Raw genomic sequence first — 23192 nt, forward strand, 5'->3', positions numbered from 1 at the left:
GCAGGTATTTCTGCGGCCTCCTGGGGAGATGCGGGACCCTCCTGGCAGCGACGCACCCACCTTCTCCTGCAGGAGCCATGCTGATAAACAGGAACCAGGGCAGTGGCTTATCCCAAATCCGATGGCCGGTCAATGTTGGAGGGAGAAGCTGGGCTGCCCATCTCCCTGGGCACTACCCTCAGAGCTGCCCACGTGCCAGAGCTGCTAGCTGCAGCCAGAGTGGCCGCTACGTCTGCCTTGGCCCCAGGCAGCAAGGGCACTGTCAGTGGTGTCCAAGGCAGCTCTGAACGGAGGCTGCTGGTCCAGGAGACCCCAGGAGACATCCCTGCCAGGTGGAAAGGTGGTCAGAGCTGCCCGGAGGTGACCAGGGGGCTGAGTGCTGGGCATACTGGATGCTGCTCCTTCCCAGTCAGCGGGGACCCCTGGAGATGGCAAGTCACCCAGGTATGTGAGCAGAAATGGGGCCACGGGGTTCAGTGACTTCACTGCAGGGCTGCAGGGAGCCCGACCTGGTGGATCACTGTGCTGGGGAAAAGAGGGGAACCACAGGACTGTTTTGTGCTCCAGCACTAAATCTCTTGTATAGCTTCTTAAATGTGGTTTGTGCTCAAGGACAGGGAGCTGGGGATCGGGAACTGGGACATAACTCTGTGAGGAATTTTTACTCAGACCCCTGTAACCTTTTTAAATGTGCAGAATGGCACAGGACTCCTTAATCCCTGCAACAGGGCACACACCCAAGGCAGCCTGAAGGGTACCTGCTCATCCCCTCCCAGTGCTGTTTTCCTTTTGGGAAGAGTGTTGTTAAAGTTAGGAGGAAATGATCAGCCTCCCGCATGCCAAACAAGAGTGGAAACGAGTCCTGTGGGAGGGTGACTGGGCAGATGAAGGCCTAAAGGACAGGGCCTGCAGAGCACCCCTGCAGAGCAAGACGTCAGTGCCCAAAAAGTGCCTGTCCCACCGGTGCAGGGGGAGCTGTGCTGGCCAGAGAAGAGCACTGGTCCTTCCTCACCTGTGTACTGGGGCACACGCTGAGGGGTTGGTGGCAGTGCCTCCCAGGGAGCCCCAGGCTCAGGAGGGTGCATGGGATGGCAGTTTGGCTGTGAAGGCAGAGGGAGCAGGAGGAAGGCATCTGCCCAGATGAGCATGGAGGCTGCTCTCACTGCCCAGCCTGCGAGGAGCCCGCTGGCCATCCACCGGCCTGTCCCTGTGACTGCTCGATGGTGTGTGGTGCTGCGACACCCAAGCTTCGTGGTAGTGGAGTGGGACACAGTGGTACCAGCTGGCATGGCTCCCCTTCACGGCCTGCAGACTGAACACAGGCTGCCTCCAGCAGGGAGTGGGCAGCCCCCTGACACATGGGCACTCTGGAACCACACAGCTTCAGGATGTGAGAGGCATCTCTCAGCCCACCAGGTCCGAAAAGAGAGAGACTCACAGCTTCTGCTGAGCGAATGATGGGGCAGCAGGAGCCAGGGCTGCCTCCTGCGGGGCTATGGAACAGCCATTCGTTGGTCCTGGCAAGACTGCATGGCTCACGGCAAGTCTCCAGTTAGTCCTTGGGAGCGACGAGCAGGCGTGAGCAGCTGTCCCGTGAGTGGGGACGGCAGGCCCCAGCTCACACAGGCATGTGCAGCTCGTTGTACTCATCCCGGCCGTCCTCGTCGAAGTTTGGTTCCGCATCCTCTGAGTCCAACTGGGGAGAGACGGAGACAGGGCTTTGAGGGCCACTGCAGCCCCCAGCACGGGGTCACGCCTGGTGCCGAGGGAACAGCATGCAGCGAGCCAGGCAGCTCTCTTCTCTGGGAAGAGCAAAGCTCCTGCTTCTTGCCTTCCCAAAAGGCCTGTCTTTTCTACCCCTCATGCCCACCCATGCTTCCCCAGCCCAATGCTATAAGCATTTTATTCTGACAGTGCCTGATCACTGGGGCTTTGGTCCAGCACAGAAGCTCCTGCCTCCTGCCTTGCCAGCAAAACCCAGGCACACAGCAGTTTGGGGTGCTGCTCCAGGCCATTCACCAACAGGAACTCTGGAGTTTGGCAGCACCCAAGGAAGGAGCTGCCAGCACTGTGCCCAAAACTGCTGGCACTGTGGTTAAGTGCTCCTCTGCCAAGCAGCTGCAGGCTCTGATGTGTTGCTGGGCTGTCCTGCTGTTGCCTTGATGGGGAAATAGAGGGTCTCCTTGATGAAGTAGCCACAAATGAGGAGGAGGAGGATGGAAAGGATAGCTCTTACTGTGTGGCAGGATCCTCCGTTTCCTTACCCTAGGCTGCCCATCCACCCCATGTTCCATTCCCAGGACTACAAGCTCTGAGGAAGCCACCAGCCCACCTAATTGCCATTGAACAAAGACCACCAAACAAGAGCAGGAAAAGACAAAGCTCTGCTGGCCAAGGATCTCCAAGCTAGCCAAGGATCTCCTCGACCTCACAACAATGTTGCAACCAAGAGTGCAAGGACAGTTATCTGCTTACGGCTTTGAGCTCCCTGTCATGGAAGAAGCGGGGCAGCACGAAGCGTCGCAATGGCACTGTCATGATCAGGACGAAGGGGAAGGCCAGGGATGCCACTGTCGATTTCACCACCCAAAGCAGCACAATGCAGGCCAGTTGGATGCAGGTGAAGAGATTCATTCTCCAGGTCTTTACCTAGGCAGGTAAATCCAGTCTGAGAACACATTATCCTCTTGCACAGGTTAACAAAGGCCCAAATGGCCAAACATAACCCTTTTGCATAGCACAGTACAGTAACACAACGCTGTGCTGTGCATTCTACCTGCTTGTACACTACAGCAAGGCTGTAGTACCTCAACATCTGTGCACCCTAGCAGCATATCCTGTAGTGCTGCTACAGCATGTAGTGCCCCTGCAGCTATTCACGCCATGCATTACCCCTGTGAACACTCTGTCCATCCGATATCCTGGCAACACACTTCAGCGTGCAGCCTGTCAGCACGCTATCCTAGCATTGTATCACCTCCATGTGCATTCTGCACTACCTCTGGGCACAACTTTGCAGCACACCACCCCTCAGGGGTCACCAAACTAAGCATCACTAGCATCCTCTCTCAACTGCCTCTTCTTTCTCTGCTCTCCTGCAGCCTGCCTTCGCTCACCTTAACAACGTAGATGTGGTCAGGGTGGTGCTTGGATGGCATGAAGATCAGGAGCAGTCGCTCGTAGAGCTGGATGCCAGTGAGGGATGTAACTCCCATGTAGAGGAAGATGCCGAAGAGCACAGCCAATGGGATCTGTCGCAGCATGTTCCCCATCACAATGGACAGGCCTGCAGAAACAGAGCTCAGGGCTCGGCTCATCTCATGCCAGCCCCTCCAAACCCAGCCCTCTCCCGCCTCCTCTCTATCTGTCCCGGGGTGCAAGGGTTCAGAGGGGTCTGGCTGGAGGGGCTGTGAAGGAGGACTGATCATGGGGGGTTACCCAAGGCTTCCAGAGAGGAGCTGGTGTGAAGGTAGGCAGGGGCAGTCCTGCAGCAAGCAAGCAAAGTGCAAGCTGATCTGTGGGGCAGGGACACAGCCAGGGTGAGATCTGAGTGGCCGGCCCTGACCCCCCCTCACTCCTTCCCCCAAGCAGAGGCTCACCAACGAGGGCAGCAATAAGCACTCCTGTCACACGCTGCTCCTTCACCTCCTCAATCTTGGGCTTCTCCCCTGGTGCAATGGCCTTGCTCATGACTGTCAGGGCGTTGACGTGGGTGACGGAGCGCACCGTTGCTGCAGTCAGCCAGGGCAGCCCAAAGAGGGCACAGAGCCCCCCCATAGTGCCAATGAGCAACAGGTCCAGGTGGAAGCCAGAGCCTTTCAGCAGCTTCCTCTCCTTTTTGCTCACAATCAGCCTGGGAGGAAAGAGAGATTGTGTCAGCCAGGCACAACTTACATACATCACAGGAAGTGTCCAGTGCCTGTGGACAGAATTGCAGCTGGGGACAAGATCATTCCCTGAACAGAGAACACATGGGGACAACAAGGAGATGGCCAGGAGATGGCAGATGCCAACCTCAGATTAGAGGTTTTGTCCTGTGCTTGTCTGAGGCAGGTCTCCACCACACTGTATCCCAGGAGGAGAGCCACGAGACAGTGGGAGAATCCAAGAAGGTGTGGTCTGAAATGGGCAGGGTCCTGCCCTTGCTGTCCCTCCGGGATGTGAGGGGCACACCAACGGCACCAGCACCCATCCCAGCCCTGCCAGCCTGGAGGTGAGTGATGGTTGGTGTTGGCAGGGGAGGTACTCACGTAGTGATCTGTGTCTCCATGAAGATAAGGATGAAGACCAGGAGGGCAGGGATGGCAGAGGCAAACATCATCCACAATGGAAAGGTCCCACTGCTGCCCATGGGGTGAATGAACCAACCACGCTTGTGAGGAGATGTGACTGACAGGCCAGACGGGACATTCAGCTTCTGGTGGTGTAGCCACAAAACCGAGCGGTTATTCATCAATACACACATGCCCACAGCCTCACACTGGTCTGGCCTTGATCCTCCCAGCTCCTTTGGTCTGAAAATTCAGATGATGGGACAGCAACCCTGACCCAAGCTGGACTTTCTCATGGATAATCCCCTTCAGTGTAAAAAAAAAATCCCATGTCCCCTATTTCTAACAAGGGCCTCATTTCCTCTTTCAGCTACAGGAATTCATTTGGTTTTTGTCCAAAAGATCAACATCTTCCCTCAAGAACCTCGCCCCCATGTCAGGGATGCAGACCATGTTTAAAATGCTCCTTGACCTCTGCTTGGAGCAACCAAGTGCCCTGAACTGGTCACTCTTCTCTGCAATGGTTTTCCAGACACTAAGCTTTTTCTGAGACATTTTTCAATATTGTTTTTGCACTGTGGACCCCAGAACTAGACACATTCTCTGGAAATGTCCTCACTCTTATCATGTTCAGTGGGAATATCATGTTTGTGCTCTCATTGGAGACCACACAGACTCCTATTTGTACATGGCCCCAACCCTGCGTTCACTAGCATTTAAAGTCTTGGCTCTGCCCTGCTTTACAGCAGTTCTTGCTATCTGTCAGCATGAGCACTGCAGTGAGAGTTTATGATTTGCATTTATGTTAATCAGCATAAGTATGAATAATATTTCTGGAATGCTTGTACTTGAGCTAAGCTGTGCAACTAAGTACTGTTTTCTCAGAAAGCCGTGTACATATGCTGAGTTGATAGTGAAATGATAATGCTTCTGATATTAATTGTTGAAGTGTAGAACGGTATGAAAAGGATGTAACAAAGTGTATGATTTTACTAACGTCTGATAAAACCAGATTTCACATTGAGATTTAAATGAAAAGGAATGCATTTGGAATCCATTAAGCCTTGGGCTGTCTTGATAGAGAGGTTGCATGCTGAACAGGAATTACCTTTCACCCTCTCCCTAGCGTTAGTTGACAGAAATACCAAAACTATGCAACTATTAAAAAGGGGAAAAAATGAAACCTTTGAGATGGGTATGTTTGATAAGTTTAAGTTTGTGCACAAACTAGGAAAGAGATCACTGTGTTTGAGGTAGAATGGTCAAAACATTTAGTAGCCTATAGTTAAGAAGAGCATACACATGGAAGTACTAAAAACTTGACGGAGCACACCACTGAAAACTCTCTATATGCCACCCCTTTTAGTGTGAATAAACCAATTATGTCTTGTTGAACGAAAACAAGTTTTTAGAGTTACAAACATGGTATTAACTGCACTGGTTCTCTCTGATCCTCTAAAACCTCCCCTATTAACTGCAGGAATATCGGAGGGGTATCAGGGGCGCTCTGGTCTCTGTCTCAGCAAGACCCTTGGAGCTTCCTTTCAGCGTGGGAGTAAGGACAAGGGGAGCGTCTCTGTTTGCTTTGCACTGTTATGACTAACAAGGCAGGAAATATAAATCCCCAGTTGCACAAGAGCATGCTACGATGTGGCACGGATCACTGGCTGTGCTGGAGGAGGGGCTCCGAGGGCAGCGCGGGCACCTACCTGCGTGTACGTGTCTGTGATGGTGTAATCCACCAGCACCATGACCAGGATTGAGATGGGGATCCCGAAGTCTCCGATGATCCGCCGAGCCTGCAGAACAAACACGCTCAGTGGCAAAAGGGCACAGGCTGGCTCCTTCCACCCACCTTGCTATGGGGAACGTGGGGCAAAGCCAAGGGCTGGATGGGGCCAAGCACCACTGCAAACCTGAGCACTGCTAACGAGCAGGATAAGGAGCCCAGCCCTGGCCCATTGGGCTGTGCATCCCACTGCCCAAATAACACCCAGTCATCCAGCCATCCTGAAGTGTTTCACTCAGCTAATTGCTCCAAGTGGCCTATTTTGATGGTGCTCCAGGTATTACACAGTTGCCTTGTGTGTACAGAGATGTGAAAAGGGAAAAAAATTCTAAGTTTTCTCCTACATTCTAGTTTAACAGACTTGCATCCAGCCAAAGGAGCTTTCCCTAGGCCCTGGAGACTTTTCAGAAAAGCTCACTGGAGCAGGATTCTGCAGATACCATCATCAACAGCCAGCTCTCATCCACAGCCTAGGTCAGGCTACCATCCCTTCTGCATAGTATTTAAAAGACTGTTGGTGCTTCTTTGTCGGATGGTCCCTAATAGCACCAGCATCACATGGAATAAAGCAACACTTCGGGGTGCAGCTGTGATCATATAGGGCTGGATAAGACACAAAGGGGACAGAGTACTGTGGTCAATTTCATTCAAACTTTCTACAAGCAAACGCTCTGCAGAACAAAAGGCTGCAGCAAGAAGCATTACTTGTTTGACACGTCCCTTATCCTTAACATCTGGGTCCACAAACCTCTCACCTTTCCTCCTAAGAAACGGCTGTTCTTGAACTTGCGCATGAAGAAGGCAATGAAGAAGGTGCCCAGCATGAGGATGAGGGAGAGGAGAGCAGTGTTGGGCTGCATCCTGATTCCCAGTGACATCGCATCTGCAGAAAGCATGCTGGCATTCAGGCTGCTCTGCACATTCGGTGGGTAAAACTTCAGCAGAGGATGTTCTGCAAACACCTGGGCAGGTGGGAGAAGCAGCAGGCAGTGTCACCACAAGAAGGGGCAGGGGACACTGTCATTGTTGGGGACAGGGGCATGTAGAAGGTGCCTGAATGGGGGCCCGAGAGACATGGCAGCCCATCTCCCCGGGGAAGGTTCACCTTGTACAGTTTGTAGAAGGTCTCATAGATGAAGATGAGGGAGATGAGGAAAGCAAAGATTTCCTGGGTGAAGGGCGAGATGTAGCGCACCAAGAAGCTTCCCTCAGCTGCCACGATAATGAAGATGAAGACGATGAGCCACAAACCAATCCAGACTCTGCCTGTCAGATACTCAATGCCTTGTGTCTGGCAGAACTGAAATGGAAAGGCAACAAGTTACACACAACTCCTCAGGCTGCCTCCCTCATCTCCTCCCCGTTAAGATCACAGACTCTCCTGGAAAAAGGCATCCTCATCTCCACAGGCAACTAACACAGAGACCATGAATTCAAGGCTGGAATCACAGGTAAAGCTGCAGACCTTTCATTAGCACCAGCCAGCTCACCCCAAGCAGGTGTACAGAGGTACACCTTTGTACACCATGACTGGACAAAGCAAAACCAGTCAATGGAAAGTGAGGTTACAGAACAGAAGAGAAATCCCCACTGCACAATGGCATCACCAGCTCCAAACTCTTGACACCCAAGATGAAAACCTAGCTGTAGGAAAAAATGTGCTTTAAACACCCAGACATAGCAGCAGCCAGAAAAAAGGATTAAACCCACTGTTTGGAGGTAAGGTGACACAAGAGTGTTTTAACAGTGAAGAGACCATGCTTCTCAAGAAAAAAAAAGAAAAAAAAAAAAAAACCTGTCTGGCCAAGGTATCTGCATGCACCATGCACCCTTGGGCTCGTCCTGAGAGGTAGGAGCAATGTGCATGGGACTTCCAAAATGGGTGACACACGGAATGTTTTTGGGTTCCCATACAAGGAAATCTGTGTACGGATAACAGTTGTGAAACTGTCTTCAAAGGATGCCTCAAGAACAAGGAAGTATTGTGGAGCAGTATTTTAGGAAGGAGCTACAAGTGCCCACTGGGCTGCAGCACAGGGCTGGGGGACAAAGCTCCCCTGTCAGTCAGCAGGCAAAAGAGTGCTGTCACCATTGTCACACCTCAACAGGGTCAGCCAGAGGGATACAGCAACAGGAGACAGAAATCCCAGCGGTGTGACCTGGAAAGGGTCAGCAATGATAAGGCTAGCCCCGGCTGAAGTGAGGACAGCCTGGTAGGACCCAGGGTGTCCACAGGAACACAGTCCCTTGGGAGAGCTGAGAAATGCTGGCTGCCTTCTGCAGCACATGGGCAGAGCGAACGGGTGCCAAGCATGGACACTGCTTCACAAGTACCTTGTAAAAAGCTTCTTCAAACACCAGCAGAGGCCCTGAGAAGCCAATGACCAGGAGAGGCTGGGCTCCAAGCAGGGAGAAGAGGATGCCTAAAACCGAGGTGGAGATTATCAGCTCCGAGACCCCCATGAGACCCTCAGTTTTCTCTCCTGGGAAAGAGAACAGCATGTAAGTGTTACAGACAGACACAGGCACTGTCTCCGTAGGCAGGTAGACACAGCTCCACGCAGAGGAGGCAGGTCCTTGTCCCACCAGTCAGAGGTCCCCTGCGCTGGGCAGGGAGTGCAGACAGAGACCAGGGAGCTCTGGGGATGGCTCCCGCTGCCTGCCTCCAGCCCTGGGCTCCTCTGGCTGGAACAGCACAGCCTGCCTGGAGAGCGCTCAGAGAGGGGCAGTGAGCCGAGGCTGGAGAGGCCGAGCAGCAGCGAGGGGACAAGGCAGCGGCCACAGTGCAGCACCGCTGCGCTCCCTCAGCAAGCGGCACCGAAGCCCACCCCAGCACAGCATCACACAGACACAGCCAGTGTTCCAGCGTGCAAAGAGCAGACCAGAAAGCAGGCCCATTACCTAGGAGTCCCCCGAAGGTGATGGCAGGAGAGAGAGCAGCAAAGTAGATGAAGAGAACGGCCGCGAGACACTGGCTGTGCAAGGCGTCTCTGATGTCACTGAGGTATTTGGGGTACCTGCGCTTTATGTCCCGAACCAGACCTCCAAAAAATATTCCAGTCCGCTTCAAAGGGTCGTCCTCAGCTTCCTCCTCCTCTTCCTCAGCTTTCACTTCACACAGCTCTGGAGGTGCATGGAGGGCAGGGCTTGAGCGAGGGAATTCAGGGCCACCCTTGGGCTGCCCTTTCTCCATACCCCATGGAGACCTTTCTCCTGCAGCGTTAACCTGGTGGGCCCCCTGTGACTGCACATCCCATCGCCTCTAGCTGCCCCAGCCACTGTCCTGCCTCCCCTTGGCCCCCCTTTCTGCTGCCCCCCACCAATGCTGCCCACTGCTGGAGCCAGGCCCCGCTCACCCCTCTGCCAGGCTCTGTGAGGGGAGGGCCCACTGGGGCACGGAGGGCACTAGGCACAAATTCTTTTGCCCAAATTTGAGTGGAGAGACCTTTGGCTTCCTGGACATCCCCCTCTTTCATGGACTTCTGCTCCCTTTCCTTCCTCTTCCTTAGCAGCAACTTCTGGAAGGTGGCAATGGATTTGAGCAAGTCTTTCCCCTCCACCTCTGATGGGGGGATGACAATGCTGCAGTCCAAGAACTCATTGATTGCATTGAGGAGGTCTTGACGGTCATCTGCCATGTACGCAGCCTCGTGGAAGTGCTGAGAGGGGCAGAGAAAAGAAGAAAGAGAGAAGGCTTAGACCAAGACTGCACTCAGCTATCTACAGACTGGAAACAATGCTTGCTGTGACCCTTCAGTAACATCCCACTCCCTCCCCCCGTTTCACTACTGCCACTCTGTGACCCATATTCCCTCCCACTGCTTCACTTAATGACATTTCTCTATATATGCTCCCTTCCCTATAAATCCTTCCCAGTGACCTCCTTGCTTTTCTCCCCCAGGCCCCACCTCTCTAGCCCATCTCTGGTAGCTACGTGTTCCACCAGACCACAGGGCTCCCCTCCTGTGACCTCTCCATCAAACAACATCAGATCTGTGCTTCCCCGCTAGCCTGGTGCCTCTTTCCGTAGGTTAGCTGCTATACTTTGCCAGCCCATGACAGTGTTTACTCCAGACCACTTGCTGTATTGGGCCAAATCCTCCTCCTTACAAGCTCTGTGTGCCATCGCTTGGTCCTGCAGGGCTCTAGTGCAGAGCCCAGCTCAGTAATGTATCAGAAGCCCCGCACCACAGAGATTAAAGACTTCAGGTGTCCCTGCAGCTCAAAATTAGGACTACGCAATAGATTGATGTCCTTTTAGTCTGAACTTGGATTGGTTTTGAGGGACAAGCTGGTGGAATCTTAACATACTGCAGATAAAGCATAAGAAGCAGTGTAAGACATCTAAGTGCAGAGCAAGCATAGGAGACTCTTGGGAGACTTGGACGTAAAGATACCAAATATGGGAGAGGAAGGCAAAATGGGAGTCTACAGCATGAGGGAAGCTGTGCAGGTGAAACCAGGCAGAAAAATATTGAGATGCTCCTGACAGCAAGGACGAGATGACAAGGAAGGTCTCTGAGGAGACCATGAGGGGACAGCACTACTACAGGTAGTAGGGGAGGTAGCTGGCAACTGGGCAGAAGTGCTGCATTGCCTCCTGCATATCGCTGCAGTGAAAGGGCTAGAAGAAGATGAACAAGTGAGCAGCCTGTCTGTAAAGCAGGTAGGCGACAGCTAAGGTCTGTGCAGTACACAGACTCCCTGGAGCCACAGCTTCCAGCTGTAAATGATACCATTCTCTCTTCACGGCGCCAGCTACCGAGTAACCTTGCTACAGCCAGCCTCAGCTGCAGCAGCTGACTCCCCTGCTCCAGCAACAGAGCAGCAGGGCTCAGATGAGGAGATCAGCCTACAAACATAGCATTGAAGCTGGAATATGGCAGCTCACCTCTCCTGGCTCATGGTCTCAGCTTACTCCTGGGGAGGGATCTTTCAGCTGGGGGCTCTTGTTGCCCACAACCCACCTAGTCTGAGTGGACCTTTCAGTCCCCATTTCAGGAAGAGTTCTGCACCGATGCCAGGAGTGGCAGTTTGTTATTTGGTTAAAGTTGCACGGCACCAGCCAGAAAGACCCTGTGAACCTCTGATTCTCCTGTCTTGGATGTATGCAGCAGATGCTCAGATTATCTTTTCTTTGTCTTTAATTCCTTACCAGGATAATAAATTTCACTTTCCTGCCATCTAGCCAGATGGGGAACTTCTAGCAGTGTCTGTGCCTAGCAGAAAAACCTTTCCGCCTCCTCATCTCTCCTGCATTGATGTGCTCCTCTGCATGGACACCGCAGCCATGGGACTTAGAAAGCTTCGGCAAAACTTGATGTATTGTTCCCAGGCACTGCTAGGCCTTCTTGTCAGTGTTGCCTGGGCCAGATGTCATGGTCACAGACACCACTCAGCCTCCCCTCCTCTGTTAGTGAAATGTCAACTGAACACAACTCTTCTAACCTTGGGCAGCCCTTTGCTTCTGCTTTTATGTATACCCCCCCTTCCTTCACCTCCCAGCCTAGCACACTCTGTCCCAGCCAAACATCTACCCTACTCTTCCCTCTGTACTGGAGCATCCTACCTTGCTTTAGCCAGGCTGCTCTTAAAAATCCTAGCTGCTCAGGCCTGTCTTTCCCACCTGGGCCTTTGCACAGCATCTCAGCAGCACTCCTGTCCCAGGACTGACTTCTAAGGAACTACTGAAGCTCCTTTGCATTGTGTCAGCGTTGTTGCTGGTCAGCTCCTCACCTTGTCAGACATGAGGGTGGAGATCGACCGGCCAATTTCATGGTAATCCATGTTGGCCTGGCTCGGTCCCAGCAGCACAAAGATGAATCTGACAGGGATTGGGACCTCCAAGACAGATTCCAGGAAGACGGCCTCATTTAGTCGGACAAAGGCCATAGTTGGCTGCTCCAGGAACTGCACACAACCTACCAGGAGGCAATGTTTTGAGCATAGTTAATCATTGGGGTGAGCTGTACTGGGAAGCCTTGAACAGTGGAAACAGCAATTTAGGAGGTTCCCACAAGCCCTGAAGTCCCGTACTTGTTTCCAGACCACAGAAAGGACACCAAGCTTCATGCTGAGGACTGCTCAAAGTCCTTTGTTCACTGATCGTTCCCCAGCAATGCTACTTACTCTCTTTAGCTCTCCCAGTTAGCACATTCTCAATCTCTTAAACATGGGCTCTACTTACATCGTAAGGGGCTGATTTCATATCAGAAGGTTGTTTTCCACTAAGCCACTGCCTTATGGAAGGAAGCCTCTTACATGTAGGCAGTTAGTTTTATCACACAAACTTCTAATTTCATCAAACAATGAAATCAGGTTTGCTTGACATGACCTATTTCCCATAAACCTCACCGCTTGGCAATAATTACATTCTTATTCTTTAGCTCTTTATTAATTGAATCCCATATTAGCTCTGCCATTATTTTGGCTGAGAGGGATGTCAGGTTAAACAACCTATAGGTACTGGATCACTGTACTTCGTTTCTTAACCACTGACACCGTTAGCTTTATTCTGTTTTTCTCGTGTGTTCCCTGCATTCCTAGACGTTTTTTCAGATGAAAAATGATCCAGTTCTCTAAAGACTCATAGGTACAAATTACAGTTTGTTTGACGATGTCCGCATCTCATGAATGTGTTTGGCAGCCTTCTCAGTACCTAACAGATTGGGAAGCAGTCCCGCATCCTCCAGGATACCAGCCGCTTCCTTCTGATACTGAACACAAATGTTTATTGAGTACTTCTATTTCTCTGGCATTATTACTGATCTTTCTGCCATCTGTGTCCAGCAAAGAGCTGTGTTCTGTGTTAGACTTGCAAATCTGGGCCATCTGAACAGCCGCGAGAATCCCAAGATACAGAAATGTCCAGTGTGTGGTTATCTGAGTACTCAAAGTGCATTTATCAAACTGATCTGGCCTCATCATGGTTTAGCAAAAGCTTGGTTAAGCGGCCAAGTCTCTTTGCCCAAGTTTTCTATCTCCTAGACAGGCACTGACATTTACTGTGCTTGTAGCATAGTTCTGTTTGGTCAGATGTTAATGCCAGCAAAGTGCTGAAAAGGACTTCTCTTGTGGTCAGAAGGCTCTAAACCCACTGATGTTCATGGCTGCCTGCCCACAGCCCTCATTTGGATAGAGAAATATCTCTAGGCAGTGATATGGCAGATACCAGAGGCCTTGCCAGCTGCTGGGCCCTGCTCCCCAAAACTCCAAGCTCCTCGGCACATACAGCCAACAACCAAAATTAGCCAGGGGCAGGACCTAGGTGCTGGCAAGGTGTAATGGGCTAGCCAGGCTGGGGGCAGCAATGGTCAGAGAACAACACAAGGCCCTACAGCAGTGCTGGCAATCAGTCCCTTGGGCACCGTTTATCCACTTCTGAGCTGCAAAATGGGATGTTTTGGTGAGGTGGCTAAACTTTCTCCTCTAAGCTGGGCACCAGTCCCCAACAACAGTGTCTATCAACCTCTTCACATTCAGTACTTCTTAATTGCAGAAAAAAATAGCCAGTCACCCTTTACATTTACTACTAACAAACAAAATGTGCATTATCTCTACAGAAGAGAGCATACAAGGCTCCCTTCTCACTTAAACTTTGGGAACATGTACTAGATGTCCAGATACACCTCAGGAGGGAGAGCACCCACAGCTGGGCCCAGACCAGGATCTGAACTGGTCTCTTTTGGTGTCAGGGGAGTCCACTTCTTGCCTCTTACCCACAAGGACCACTGTGGCCTCTGCATCTTCAGGAATCTTCTCCATCAGCTTCAGGTATTTACGGTGCCCCTCAGAATTATGGAGATGCAGGTTTTTCTGCCAGGGGAGAATACGAAAAAGTAAGGACAGTGCCCTTGTGCCTTGGTTTCCCTACACTAATAACGCATCATTGCAGTGAAAGGTCATCCTGCAAATGCCAGGGCTGTTGCTGCCATCACAAGCTCCAGCAGACATTCACATACAGGGTGAGGCTAAAATTAGGTCCCAAAATCATAACGCAGTGACCTGATTTTCAGCGCTCTGGGTGATCTAGGGGAGCTCAGCCCTTGCAATGACAAGTCCTCCCGTGACAGAGCCCAGAAGTAGGCATCAAGAGTTGCTGTGTGCCATCACAGGCCAAAGGGTGACCTTAGGGTATGTTTGGAAAATTGAGTGGTAACCCCTCGCATCGCTCTTACCTCTTTGCACTCAGTCTCGTGGGCCTTGGGGTCAGCCATCTCAATGCGCTCCTCCCCCATGAGGGGCACGCAGGTGTCCGTGGTGTGGTTGTGGTGGTGGTTCCCCACAATGGAGTTCATGCTGGAGCTGGAGTGGTTCCTTGGAAAGAAGCCCTCTTTCTCATCATTCGGGTGGCTGGAGGATGGAGTGGCACAGCCTCATTATCTTGCCCTAGATAGTCTCCCTGCCCTATCCCACCACCTGCCCCACCATGGCAGTGATCCAGCTATCTGAGGTACAGCCAGATCCTTGCCAGCCTCCCTTGCTGCCTGGGGCTTGCAGATAAGCCTTGAGCCTCCCACAGCCCTTGTCTGTGTCTCACCCACCTGTGCTTGAGCAGCAGGGCACGCAGTACATTGGCTCGGTCCTCCGCCCTGATCTGGTCAGAGATGATCATGGTCTCCACCATGAGGTGAGCGATGCCAGGCAGTGTGGTCTGCTCCAGGTCGAGAAGGACAGCACCTGCCAGCAGGAGGGGAAGAGCCCTGCTCCTAGTGTGCAGCACTCCCCGCTGCACACGTGCTCTGGGGATACAGCCATCCCACAACAGCCCCACCAGCACCAGGCCCTCCTCCCACTGGAGGCACCTCTCAGCCCTTCTTGCCTCCCCTCTGCAGCCAGTCTCAGCGCCCACACACAGGGCAGGGGCCTCAGACCAGCCAACTGCTGGGAAGTCTTTCCCCAGGGCAATTTTGGGCTGTGCCCTTGAGAAACGTGTGTTTGTGGGGACAGTAGGAGCCAGGCTGTTTTTGGGGTACAGATTTTAATGCTCTCAGCTGAATAATTCCCCAAGCCCAAGTGTTCCACGTCCTCCATGTAAACCTTTATCTCAAGAGAAACCACAAGCTTCTGTCTTGGCATGCTGAGAGCTTTCAGAAAAACTTGCCACCCCATCACCTGTGGGATGTGAGCACTTCTCACTAAAATAGCACAAACACCATGTCAATATACAAACAGCAAGACATCCCACTCAGTGGGATGTATGCGTGCAGCAGACTACGTGGGCTCTGACTCCAGACTCTCATCCCAAGGGGATCTCTCTGCTCTCCAGGGAGAAAGTCTCTCCCTTCGGTGAATTACCCATGCCCAGAAGCACTGGTAGCTCTGTAGCTCTCTCTCATCCATTCTGAATGGATTTGCCTTCTCACACAGATGATCTCCAGCCCAGACACAGCTGGATGTCACAGCTGCTATGTGCATGAGAGCAGCAAAGCAGAGCACGGATCCAACGTGGACATCCTTGGGCTACCCTGGAAAATGGGGTGCAGGACTGCCTGTCTCCCCACACCCTACAAGGAGCACGGACAGAGAAACTGCTGGCCAAACAGCAGCGAGTGGCCAAACAGCAACAGAAGCTGCCCAGCACAACCTGTCCCAGAGCAATACACAAACCCTGGCTGGTGGCACAAAGCAGTTCCTGACTCACCATGGGCAATTGTCTTCCTGAGCTCCAGCAGGCTGCGGAAGGACAGTGAAGCCACGTGGGGTTTCCCCCACCTTGCTGTGTCCTCCTCTACATCCTCCTCAAACTTGATCCAGCGGGCTGTCTCCCTCCAGTGCATCTCCTGGTTCTTATCCACCACCAGCTCATTCAGCTCCACAAAAACCTGGTAGGGATTACAGCAAGGATGTGAGACTTCCCCTGATGCACAGAGTTCTATGAGCAGTGTGTGGAAAGCCTCAGCTTTGCCCTCAGTGTGCTACTTGGTCTATAGCAATGCCTGGGTAAACCTGCCTTAGGTAACCAGAGGGCTGGTGGACAGAAACAGGACAAATATCACTGGCAGCAGGGCAGGAGCTTCCATCAGTACACAGAGCAGCAGAAAGCTTCAATTTAGATGATGCAGGCAGAGAAGAGAGAATGAGGCAAACCTGGACCCCTCTCTACCAAAACTAACATCTTTTTCCTTTGCCTGCTTCTTGGCTAAAATATGTTTCCCCTCAGGTTTCCTACACTAACTTTCTCACCAGAGATGGCGAAATCACTGTGCTGCTGACTTCCAAAACAGCACTATCATTTCTCTGACTTCTTTTATATGTCTTTCCTAAAGTTAAAGCTCTGTGATTTCAGAGAAATCTCAACTTCTGTTGAAGAAGTACTTGTTCAGCCCTCATGACAATGGATAAGAGCTTGAAATGTCACGTCCAAGGCCATGTAAAAAAATAATTATATTGAAACCACATTTATCACTTTATAAAATGCCTGCTTCTCATCCTGATTTATGGCTTCTGAACAAGTGTGGGAGGACAGCACATGGATACCTCATGAGGCTTTCTATCCAACTTCTTCTTCTTCTTCTTTTTCTTGACAGATGGAGTTGATGCTAATTTTTTGCTTGTCCTGGTGATCTGGCTCCGAGACGGTTTCTTCATCAGATGCCTCCTCACACCAGGGTTATCTTCAAAACGGTGGCCTGAACACAAGGGAAAGGAGAAGAGACCACCGGTGTGTCTAGTGGAAACACACTGCCTGGCACAGAACCACATCCCAGCCCACCCTTCTTCCATTAGATTACACTAGCACAGCCCTGGCAGCTGGAGCACTCACCATCACCCTCCGGACCTTTGAAGATCTTTCCTGTCTCACCTGCCTACTTGCAGCTGTTCCTGATGTCTAAGAGCTAATGCCTTCAGAAGGAGGTTTCCTCCCAGGCTGTGCACATGCTGGAGCATCACTGCAAAAGCTTATTCGCAGTACCTGAATGAGTGGTGGGCGAACCCTCCCCATACTGCCCCAACAGAAAGCAGTCTGAAGCCTTGCCCGCGCAGCTCTGCACCCCGACAGCACAGGCAGGCAATGGGCTGGGGCTCATTTCTCCCCCTGGAGAAAGGCTTGGTGCTCAGCAAGCATAGAGGGCAGTGAAAAGGAAGGATATTTAGCTGCTGGTCTGGGAGACACATGGAAATATCAATGGCCGTTTTATTTAATTGTGTGGTAAGACTGCAGTGTAACAGAGCAGACCTGGGACTGGCATGTAGGCTGTGCAACTAACTCCAGCTATCGCCGTTTCCAGACGATCCACGGTGGTGCTGCAGTGCCCCTTGAAAGGTCTGTGTTACGGGGCTTGGCCGGCTGAATCACAGCCTCCTGAACCCTCCAGAGAGGCTGCGTTTACAGACCTACCACCAAACTACACCAGTGCTATTAGCTAGCCAGTACTCACCAAGACCTGGCCAGCCCCATTTGCAATGCCAGAGAAATAGCACCTGGGCAAGAGAGAGCAAGTGTATCTTCCTCAGCACACACAGACCATGAGCTCTGGGCATGAGAGGTAGTGGAAAGCATTGGGCTTGAAGGCCACACACACTCCTTGACGTTGCAGGAAGATATCTGTGCATCTATGGCATGGAAAGAAACAGCCCAGCACCAGGCCAGGCGTAACATGGCTTTGCTTCTTGGAAATCTGGGTTGCTAAATTAAATATAAAATGAATCAATAGTGAGCCTCAGGGGATTTTCACCCACTGGCTGCCCTGCTGATGCAAGTCCTGCTGTCAGCTGGACTCCTCCCTGCTCCACTTACTGCACTGCAATGTCAATAGGAGCCAATAACCGCCCGCTGATAGTAGCATTTCTGGGAGCTGTGCGTGTGGGGGGCTTCCTCCAACTTTTGCATAGATTTCTCAGTTCCTGCATGCTCCGCGGCCACTTCCTCCAAATGAATGTCAAGTTCAAGTGAGAGCCTGAAGCCTGGGGTCCTTACTCAGGACACAATCTTGTACTGACATCCAAGGGCAATGTTCCCAGAGAACAGCTCTTCCCTCCTTGCTTGAAGCCAAATTCTCCAGAACAGCTTCCTCTCACAAAGTACAGCTCTTGCCATAGCTAGCTCCACTAGCTCCCCATGAGCAGAGCATGAGACAGTGACAATGTATGAGGACAGTTTATGGAGCATGGTTCCTATGGTGGCACCACTACAACAGCCTGGTGCGTTACCCTCCCACAAAGCATCTCCCACAGTCTCTTCCAGAAGATCATCTTGCCACGTTGGCTTCCGTCAATCAGATTTCTCAGGCTGACCAAGTATCTTTTCCTCCAGATAAATCTGAAGATGACAAATGTTACTGTCCACTGGTTAAAGTCTTCCTCCAGAATCAGTCCTAGCCCATCCAACTCAGCAGAATGCCTTCAACCCATGTGTTAGCTCCCACTTTCCTCCTTTCTTTACCCTCCATCCACAAGCAGAAAGACCAGGAAGAGGCATCAGAGTAGTTGTATCAGTACTAGAGAGCAACTTGCTAGCCCAGCATCACAGCAATGAACATTTCCTCTTTGCCTCATTGGTAAGCTATAGCATTACCTCAAGGAAGAAGAGACTGCAACCCTATCTCTTGGGATATTTAAAGTTAGACTAAACAAAACGCTACTCAACACATAAAAAGTCACATATACCAACACATAAAAAGCCCTGTGCTGGGTTCTGGAAAAAAGCTATTGCACCTGCCACAGCTTTCCCAGGTTTAGCTGGAGTGGGACAGTATGTTTGTGAGTAAATATGAATATATAGAGACACACAAACACCACCAACCCCAAAGTATGTACATGCATGTGGGATGTGTGCTATAACTATATGGCCAAGTGTGTGCAGACGTGTAGACACACACAGAAGTATATGAAGACGCGATTGGGCCATGCCTGTTGTTTCCACAGTATACCTATGTCACTGTGAAAAGGAAGGTAACTAAGACACGAGAGGAGTTATGAAGATGCAAGCTCTCTGTGCTTCAGTTACCAGCTAGCATCAGGGGAAGAACAAACCTGCAACCTGCCATGCATCTCTGGAGGCGTACCAGCAGTCCTGAATGGGGGCCTGGGACTAAGAATGAGCTCTGTGGACCCCAGGACAGGGGGAGAAGCAACTACAGCGTAGAGAGAAGGACCAAGACAACTTTCCTGGGTGCTGTTTGCACTCATACTCAGCCAAGACAGGATGTATTTTTTTCCCTAACACACACCACCCATGGCAGAAATAGCAGACTGAAGACCTGTCACTTCTCCATCATTGAGATGCCAGCATGCACTGCAGAGTGGAAAAACATGAATAAAGCAGATAGTAGGGAAATGCAATACAGACTCCCTGGATGGCTTGACACAGAAGTCAAGTCTGTCCTGGCTGGTGCTGAGTTCAAGGTAAAGAGCCAGCTGGACCCCAGCTAATCCTTGTTACCACCCAGGTGTCCCTGCATAGTGCCCTCCGTGCTCCAGTCACTAAAAGGAGTATAAAGAGACGGGCACAGGTCCAACAAGGACACTGCTCTGCAGAATCTATTCCCTCAGTCGAAGATGTTCCTGGAAGAGCAACTGCCATGTAGCAAGTAGCTGAGCAAGCGGCACTAGCTGGACACGAGCTGCCTCTGTACAGACCTGACACTGTTGTCTCTGCCGTCTCTGTCTCTGCCGCTTCTCTGCGGGATTAATTCACAGTGTGGATTTATTGTGCAGAAATAATTAAGAGTTGACTGGACAGTACATCCTATTTCAAGCACCTGCAGCATTAGCTGTAGCAATCAATGAATGTGTTAACTGCTAGCAAGCCAAATATCCCCCCTTCATAAGTGATGCTTATCACACCTTCTAGAAGCAATCTGCCCCTTCCACCTTCCCAAGAGCTGCCATTGCTTCTTGGGTGAAATTGGGGCAATTTCTCACACTTTTAATGCATAGGTTGCTCAGCCTGGGACAGCTGGCAGTGACAATTTGCTCCAGGTTTGTGTTTTGAACTCTGCTCCTATTAAATTGTCTGTGACTTTACAGTAACAAGTATCAGACCTAGCCAGAAGTAAATCCCCAGTTGCTGGTCCCTGTACAAGCACACAGCCAGATGTTTCTTCCCCAGAGGCTGCAAGGTTTATAAAAATGGACTAGCTGAGAGAGAGAAAATGATGCTGGGACTGGGAGGAATGGGGAGTTAAATGTTTTGCCCAAGATCATACTGGCATGCTGTGGCAGAGACAGAAACTGAACTGAGCCTCCTGGGTCCATTTTGCTCTCTGCCTTCCCAATCCTGCTTGCAAAGCCTGCAAGTGAGCTAGTTCTGGGGCCACGTCACCTTCCCTTGCGCGCTTGTAAAATGCCTTGAAAAATCAGAACACGATCTAGATGAGGACATCTGGGCAGCTGCCACAGAGCTACGACTATGAATAGTGTCACTCCCAAGGTGACAGGCAAAGCCACCTTTTAACTGTGAGTGACCACTGCCAGCTGAGAAAAGAAAGGAGAAGAAAGGTGGGAGTGAGGATCTGGTTTCTGTGCAGTCCCTGGGATGGCTCAGAGAGCCAGTTTTTCACAAGGGCTGCACGGCTAAGGAAACAGATGCAGAGAATAGAAAGGTGCTCTTTGCACTTGGGATTCCTATTCTCTCCTTCCCTGCTTTTCTCACTCTCACTTCCTTCCTCTTTTCCCCTCTCCAGGCACCCCAGCCAGCCTGCCATTAGCTGATTTCACAAACAACACTCAAGCCTGCAGACACAGGGACTAGTTTATATCCTCCTCGGTGCAGAGCCGAGAACCTGATACCTTCTGCTTCTGTCAGATCTGTGGCCCGGCTCAAATTCCAGCGAAGAGCAACAGCTCATTGTCACTCTGTGCCACAGAGGGAAGGGAAAATTTCTCCTTCAAAATACATGCCTTGGAGCAGCAGCTTTTCCTCTGGCCACAGCGTGGGCTACATCCCGATAAGCACAAACTAAAGATGCAGCTGACTCCAGAACTACTTGAGCAAGACACACACAGGGAAGCACCTCAACACTGTGAAATGGATCTGTACAGACCGCAGGCAGACACACAGACAGCTCCTCCAGCATTCCCAGGCACAGGGATGCATGCAGCAGGGCAGACAATCCCTTCTCTAAACCAGGAGACAAACCTGACACAGAGGGGGCAGCAGACAGCAAACACAGGGTGAGGGATACTTAGATCGGGGCTCTGATCTACATCTGCAACCGAGGGTCACTGCTCTGGTACTTACAGGTGGGCTCCCCGCCTGGGTAGCCCAGATGGTTTCTGATGGCCTCCCATAAATCATAGTCTTCAAAATTGAAGGCAAATTCATCAAAGTCTTCATAGCCGAGCGAGTTGCGAATGCAGGTACTCATTGCTACCTCAGGGCTGCTGCCCCCTTCCGATTCCTTCGCTGCCTCCTCTCCCTCCTGAAGGGTTGTCATTTTGTCCTTGCGAAGGTCAGGGGTCAGGCGCCATGAGCCACTCACCTTCAGAGGAGGGGCCGGGGTAGCCAGGCTGAAGTGCAGAAAGCAAGCTGCCCTGGGAGGGCTTCACCGCAGCCCTGGGGCCAGCCCCGGTGCCTCGCTCCCCTGGGCACGGGGCATGAAGGTGCTGCCTGCAGCAGCCCCTGGCGACTGAGGAGGTCCTGGAAAGAACGGTTCCACCCAGGGATGTTCCTGTGGGGGCTGCCCCACTGGCTCCTTGGGAGCAGGATCCTCGCTCTGCCACGGGGTCTCTCGCTGGATGCCCAGGGACGTGCTGCCCGTGGCCCAGGGACAGCCCGGCTCCGCATGCAGCACCGCTTCTCTCCCTCACTCCCCTCTGGTGTCTCCCTCCCTCTCCAGCCCGCAGAGCAACCTATTGAATTCTCCATGTCCTCAGGCCCGGAGCGTGCATTTCCATGACGTCTCTGCTGTCTGCCCTCGCGCACACAGGGGCAGTCCCCTCGGAGGCGCTTCGGAAGGGGCAGCTGCCTCTCGGCAAGCAGCGCGGAGGAGAGGGGAGGCTCCTCACATCGGGTGCCTGCCGTGTAAGAGCTGGCGTGGCACACGGAGGGCTGGTAACTGGGAAAGTGTGTCAGGGAAGGAGAGAGCTGGGTCTCAGGGAAACACAGGGAGCCCTGAAACTGAGAGGGCAGCGGGATGGGTGGAGGAGGGCCGGCACCTGTGGCTTGGGTGGGAGGAGAGGTGCTGGGCTCACGTGGAAACATGGGCACTGGTGCTCTGGATGCCAGCAGAACTGATAGAGAGGAGTCAGAGCTAGAATGCAGGGGCTGAGGAACAGGGAGATGAGGACCAGGTTCTCGGGGAAGGCTGATGACCATGCCTGGAGCTGTTAGGGAAGAGGGCAAAGCAGAAAGATGCAAGAAACATGCACTATAGTATCACAGAGCCTTACTTTTCATGCCATCCAAGTCAGCAGATGCCAGCATCTGGGCCTCAGCCTCATCTGTGGGGACACGCTGATACGCTGCGCTCTCCAGCGTGGTCATGCTGCCGATGCACATTCTCTCCTTCAAGTCGTAGGTAACTCGTTGTCCACTCGCCACCTGGCCCCAGGGCTTGCGCTTGTCCCACCCTCGGGACAGACGTTCCCGAGGCCCAGGGAGGCTGTAGGGACCAAAGAGACTGATGGTAGCAAATAGGGGGAGTGGCGACAGGTTCTGCCCCTTCACAAGGGATGAGGACCTCATGGTCCTCAACTCAGTTTCCCAGCTTGCAGGTCAGCATGAGCTAACTGGGAGAAAGAATATTCCGCATGCACAGCCCAGGGCCCCTAAACCCACACCCTGGGGATCCCACAGGGCTAAGGAAGTCCCAGAAAGCGTCCATCCTGCTGGGGAGCAGCACTGGTGCTGCAGCCACTCAGCCCCATGGCCCCTCTGGTTCAGCAGGAGAGTAGAGGCTGGGCACAGCCACACACCTCCCCGTGCTACCCCAGGGGCAGGGCAGGGCAGTGACCCCCCAGACTGGAGGGTGGCAGCAGCTCAGCACCCGCTCTCCTACCTGGGGAGGGAGGCAGAGCTCTTGTCTGGCTGCAGGTCAGAGAAGCATGGCACGGGGGACAGGATGCCACACTCCTCCTCCACGTGGAACTGCGCTGGGGCCAGAGCACTGCCAGACTCGTCCTCATCGCTGCCGATGGTGAACTGCGGAGACAACAGCCCTGAGAGCACGAGCCAGGCCAGGCACCCC

General features: G+C 52.3%; 1 protein-coding gene across 2 annotated transcripts in view; it reads right to left on the reverse strand.

The window, feature by feature from the left end:
* Positions 1-473: 473 nt before the first annotated feature.
* The window catches only part of SLC4A3 (solute carrier family 4 member 3), a 33386-nt gene continuing 10667 nt past the window's right edge, over positions 474-23192 (reverse strand). The window contains exons 4-22 of one of the 2 annotated variants that reach the window (XM_035331187.1): positions 23004-23146; positions 22396-22607; positions 16540-16691; positions 15704-15884; positions 14604-14739; positions 14238-14412; positions 13779-13875; positions 11797-11981; positions 9506-9719; positions 8962-9183; positions 8395-8543; positions 7166-7360; positions 6816-7022; positions 5981-6070; positions 4251-4417; positions 3600-3853; positions 3117-3286; positions 2476-2649; positions 474-1696 (exon numbers count right to left, since the gene is read on the reverse strand). In XM_035331187.1, the coding sequence (XP_035187078.1) occupies positions 1619-1696; positions 2476-2649; positions 3117-3286; positions 3600-3853; positions 4251-4417; positions 5981-6070; positions 6816-7022; positions 7166-7360; positions 8395-8543; positions 8962-9183; positions 9506-9719; positions 11797-11981; positions 13779-13875; positions 14238-14412; positions 14604-14739; positions 15704-15884; positions 16540-16691; positions 22396-22607; positions 23004-23146 (3201 nt within the window). In that variant the 3' untranslated portion in view covers positions 474-1618. The remainder of the gene's footprint in view (positions 1697-2475; positions 2650-3116; positions 3287-3599; positions 3854-4250; positions 4418-5980; positions 6071-6815; positions 7023-7165; positions 7361-8394; positions 8544-8961; positions 9184-9505; positions 9720-11796; positions 11982-13778; positions 13876-14237; positions 14413-14603; positions 14740-15703; positions 15885-16539; positions 16692-22395; positions 22608-23003; positions 23147-23192) is intronic. The other variant, XM_035331186.1, reaches the window with a different exon arrangement.

The sequence above is a fragment of the Oxyura jamaicensis genome, chromosome 7 (genome assembly GCF_011077185.1).
Source record: "Oxyura jamaicensis isolate SHBP4307 breed ruddy duck chromosome 7, BPBGC_Ojam_1.0, whole genome shotgun sequence".
NCBI lineage: Eukaryota > Metazoa > Chordata > Aves > Anseriformes > Anatidae > Oxyura > Oxyura jamaicensis.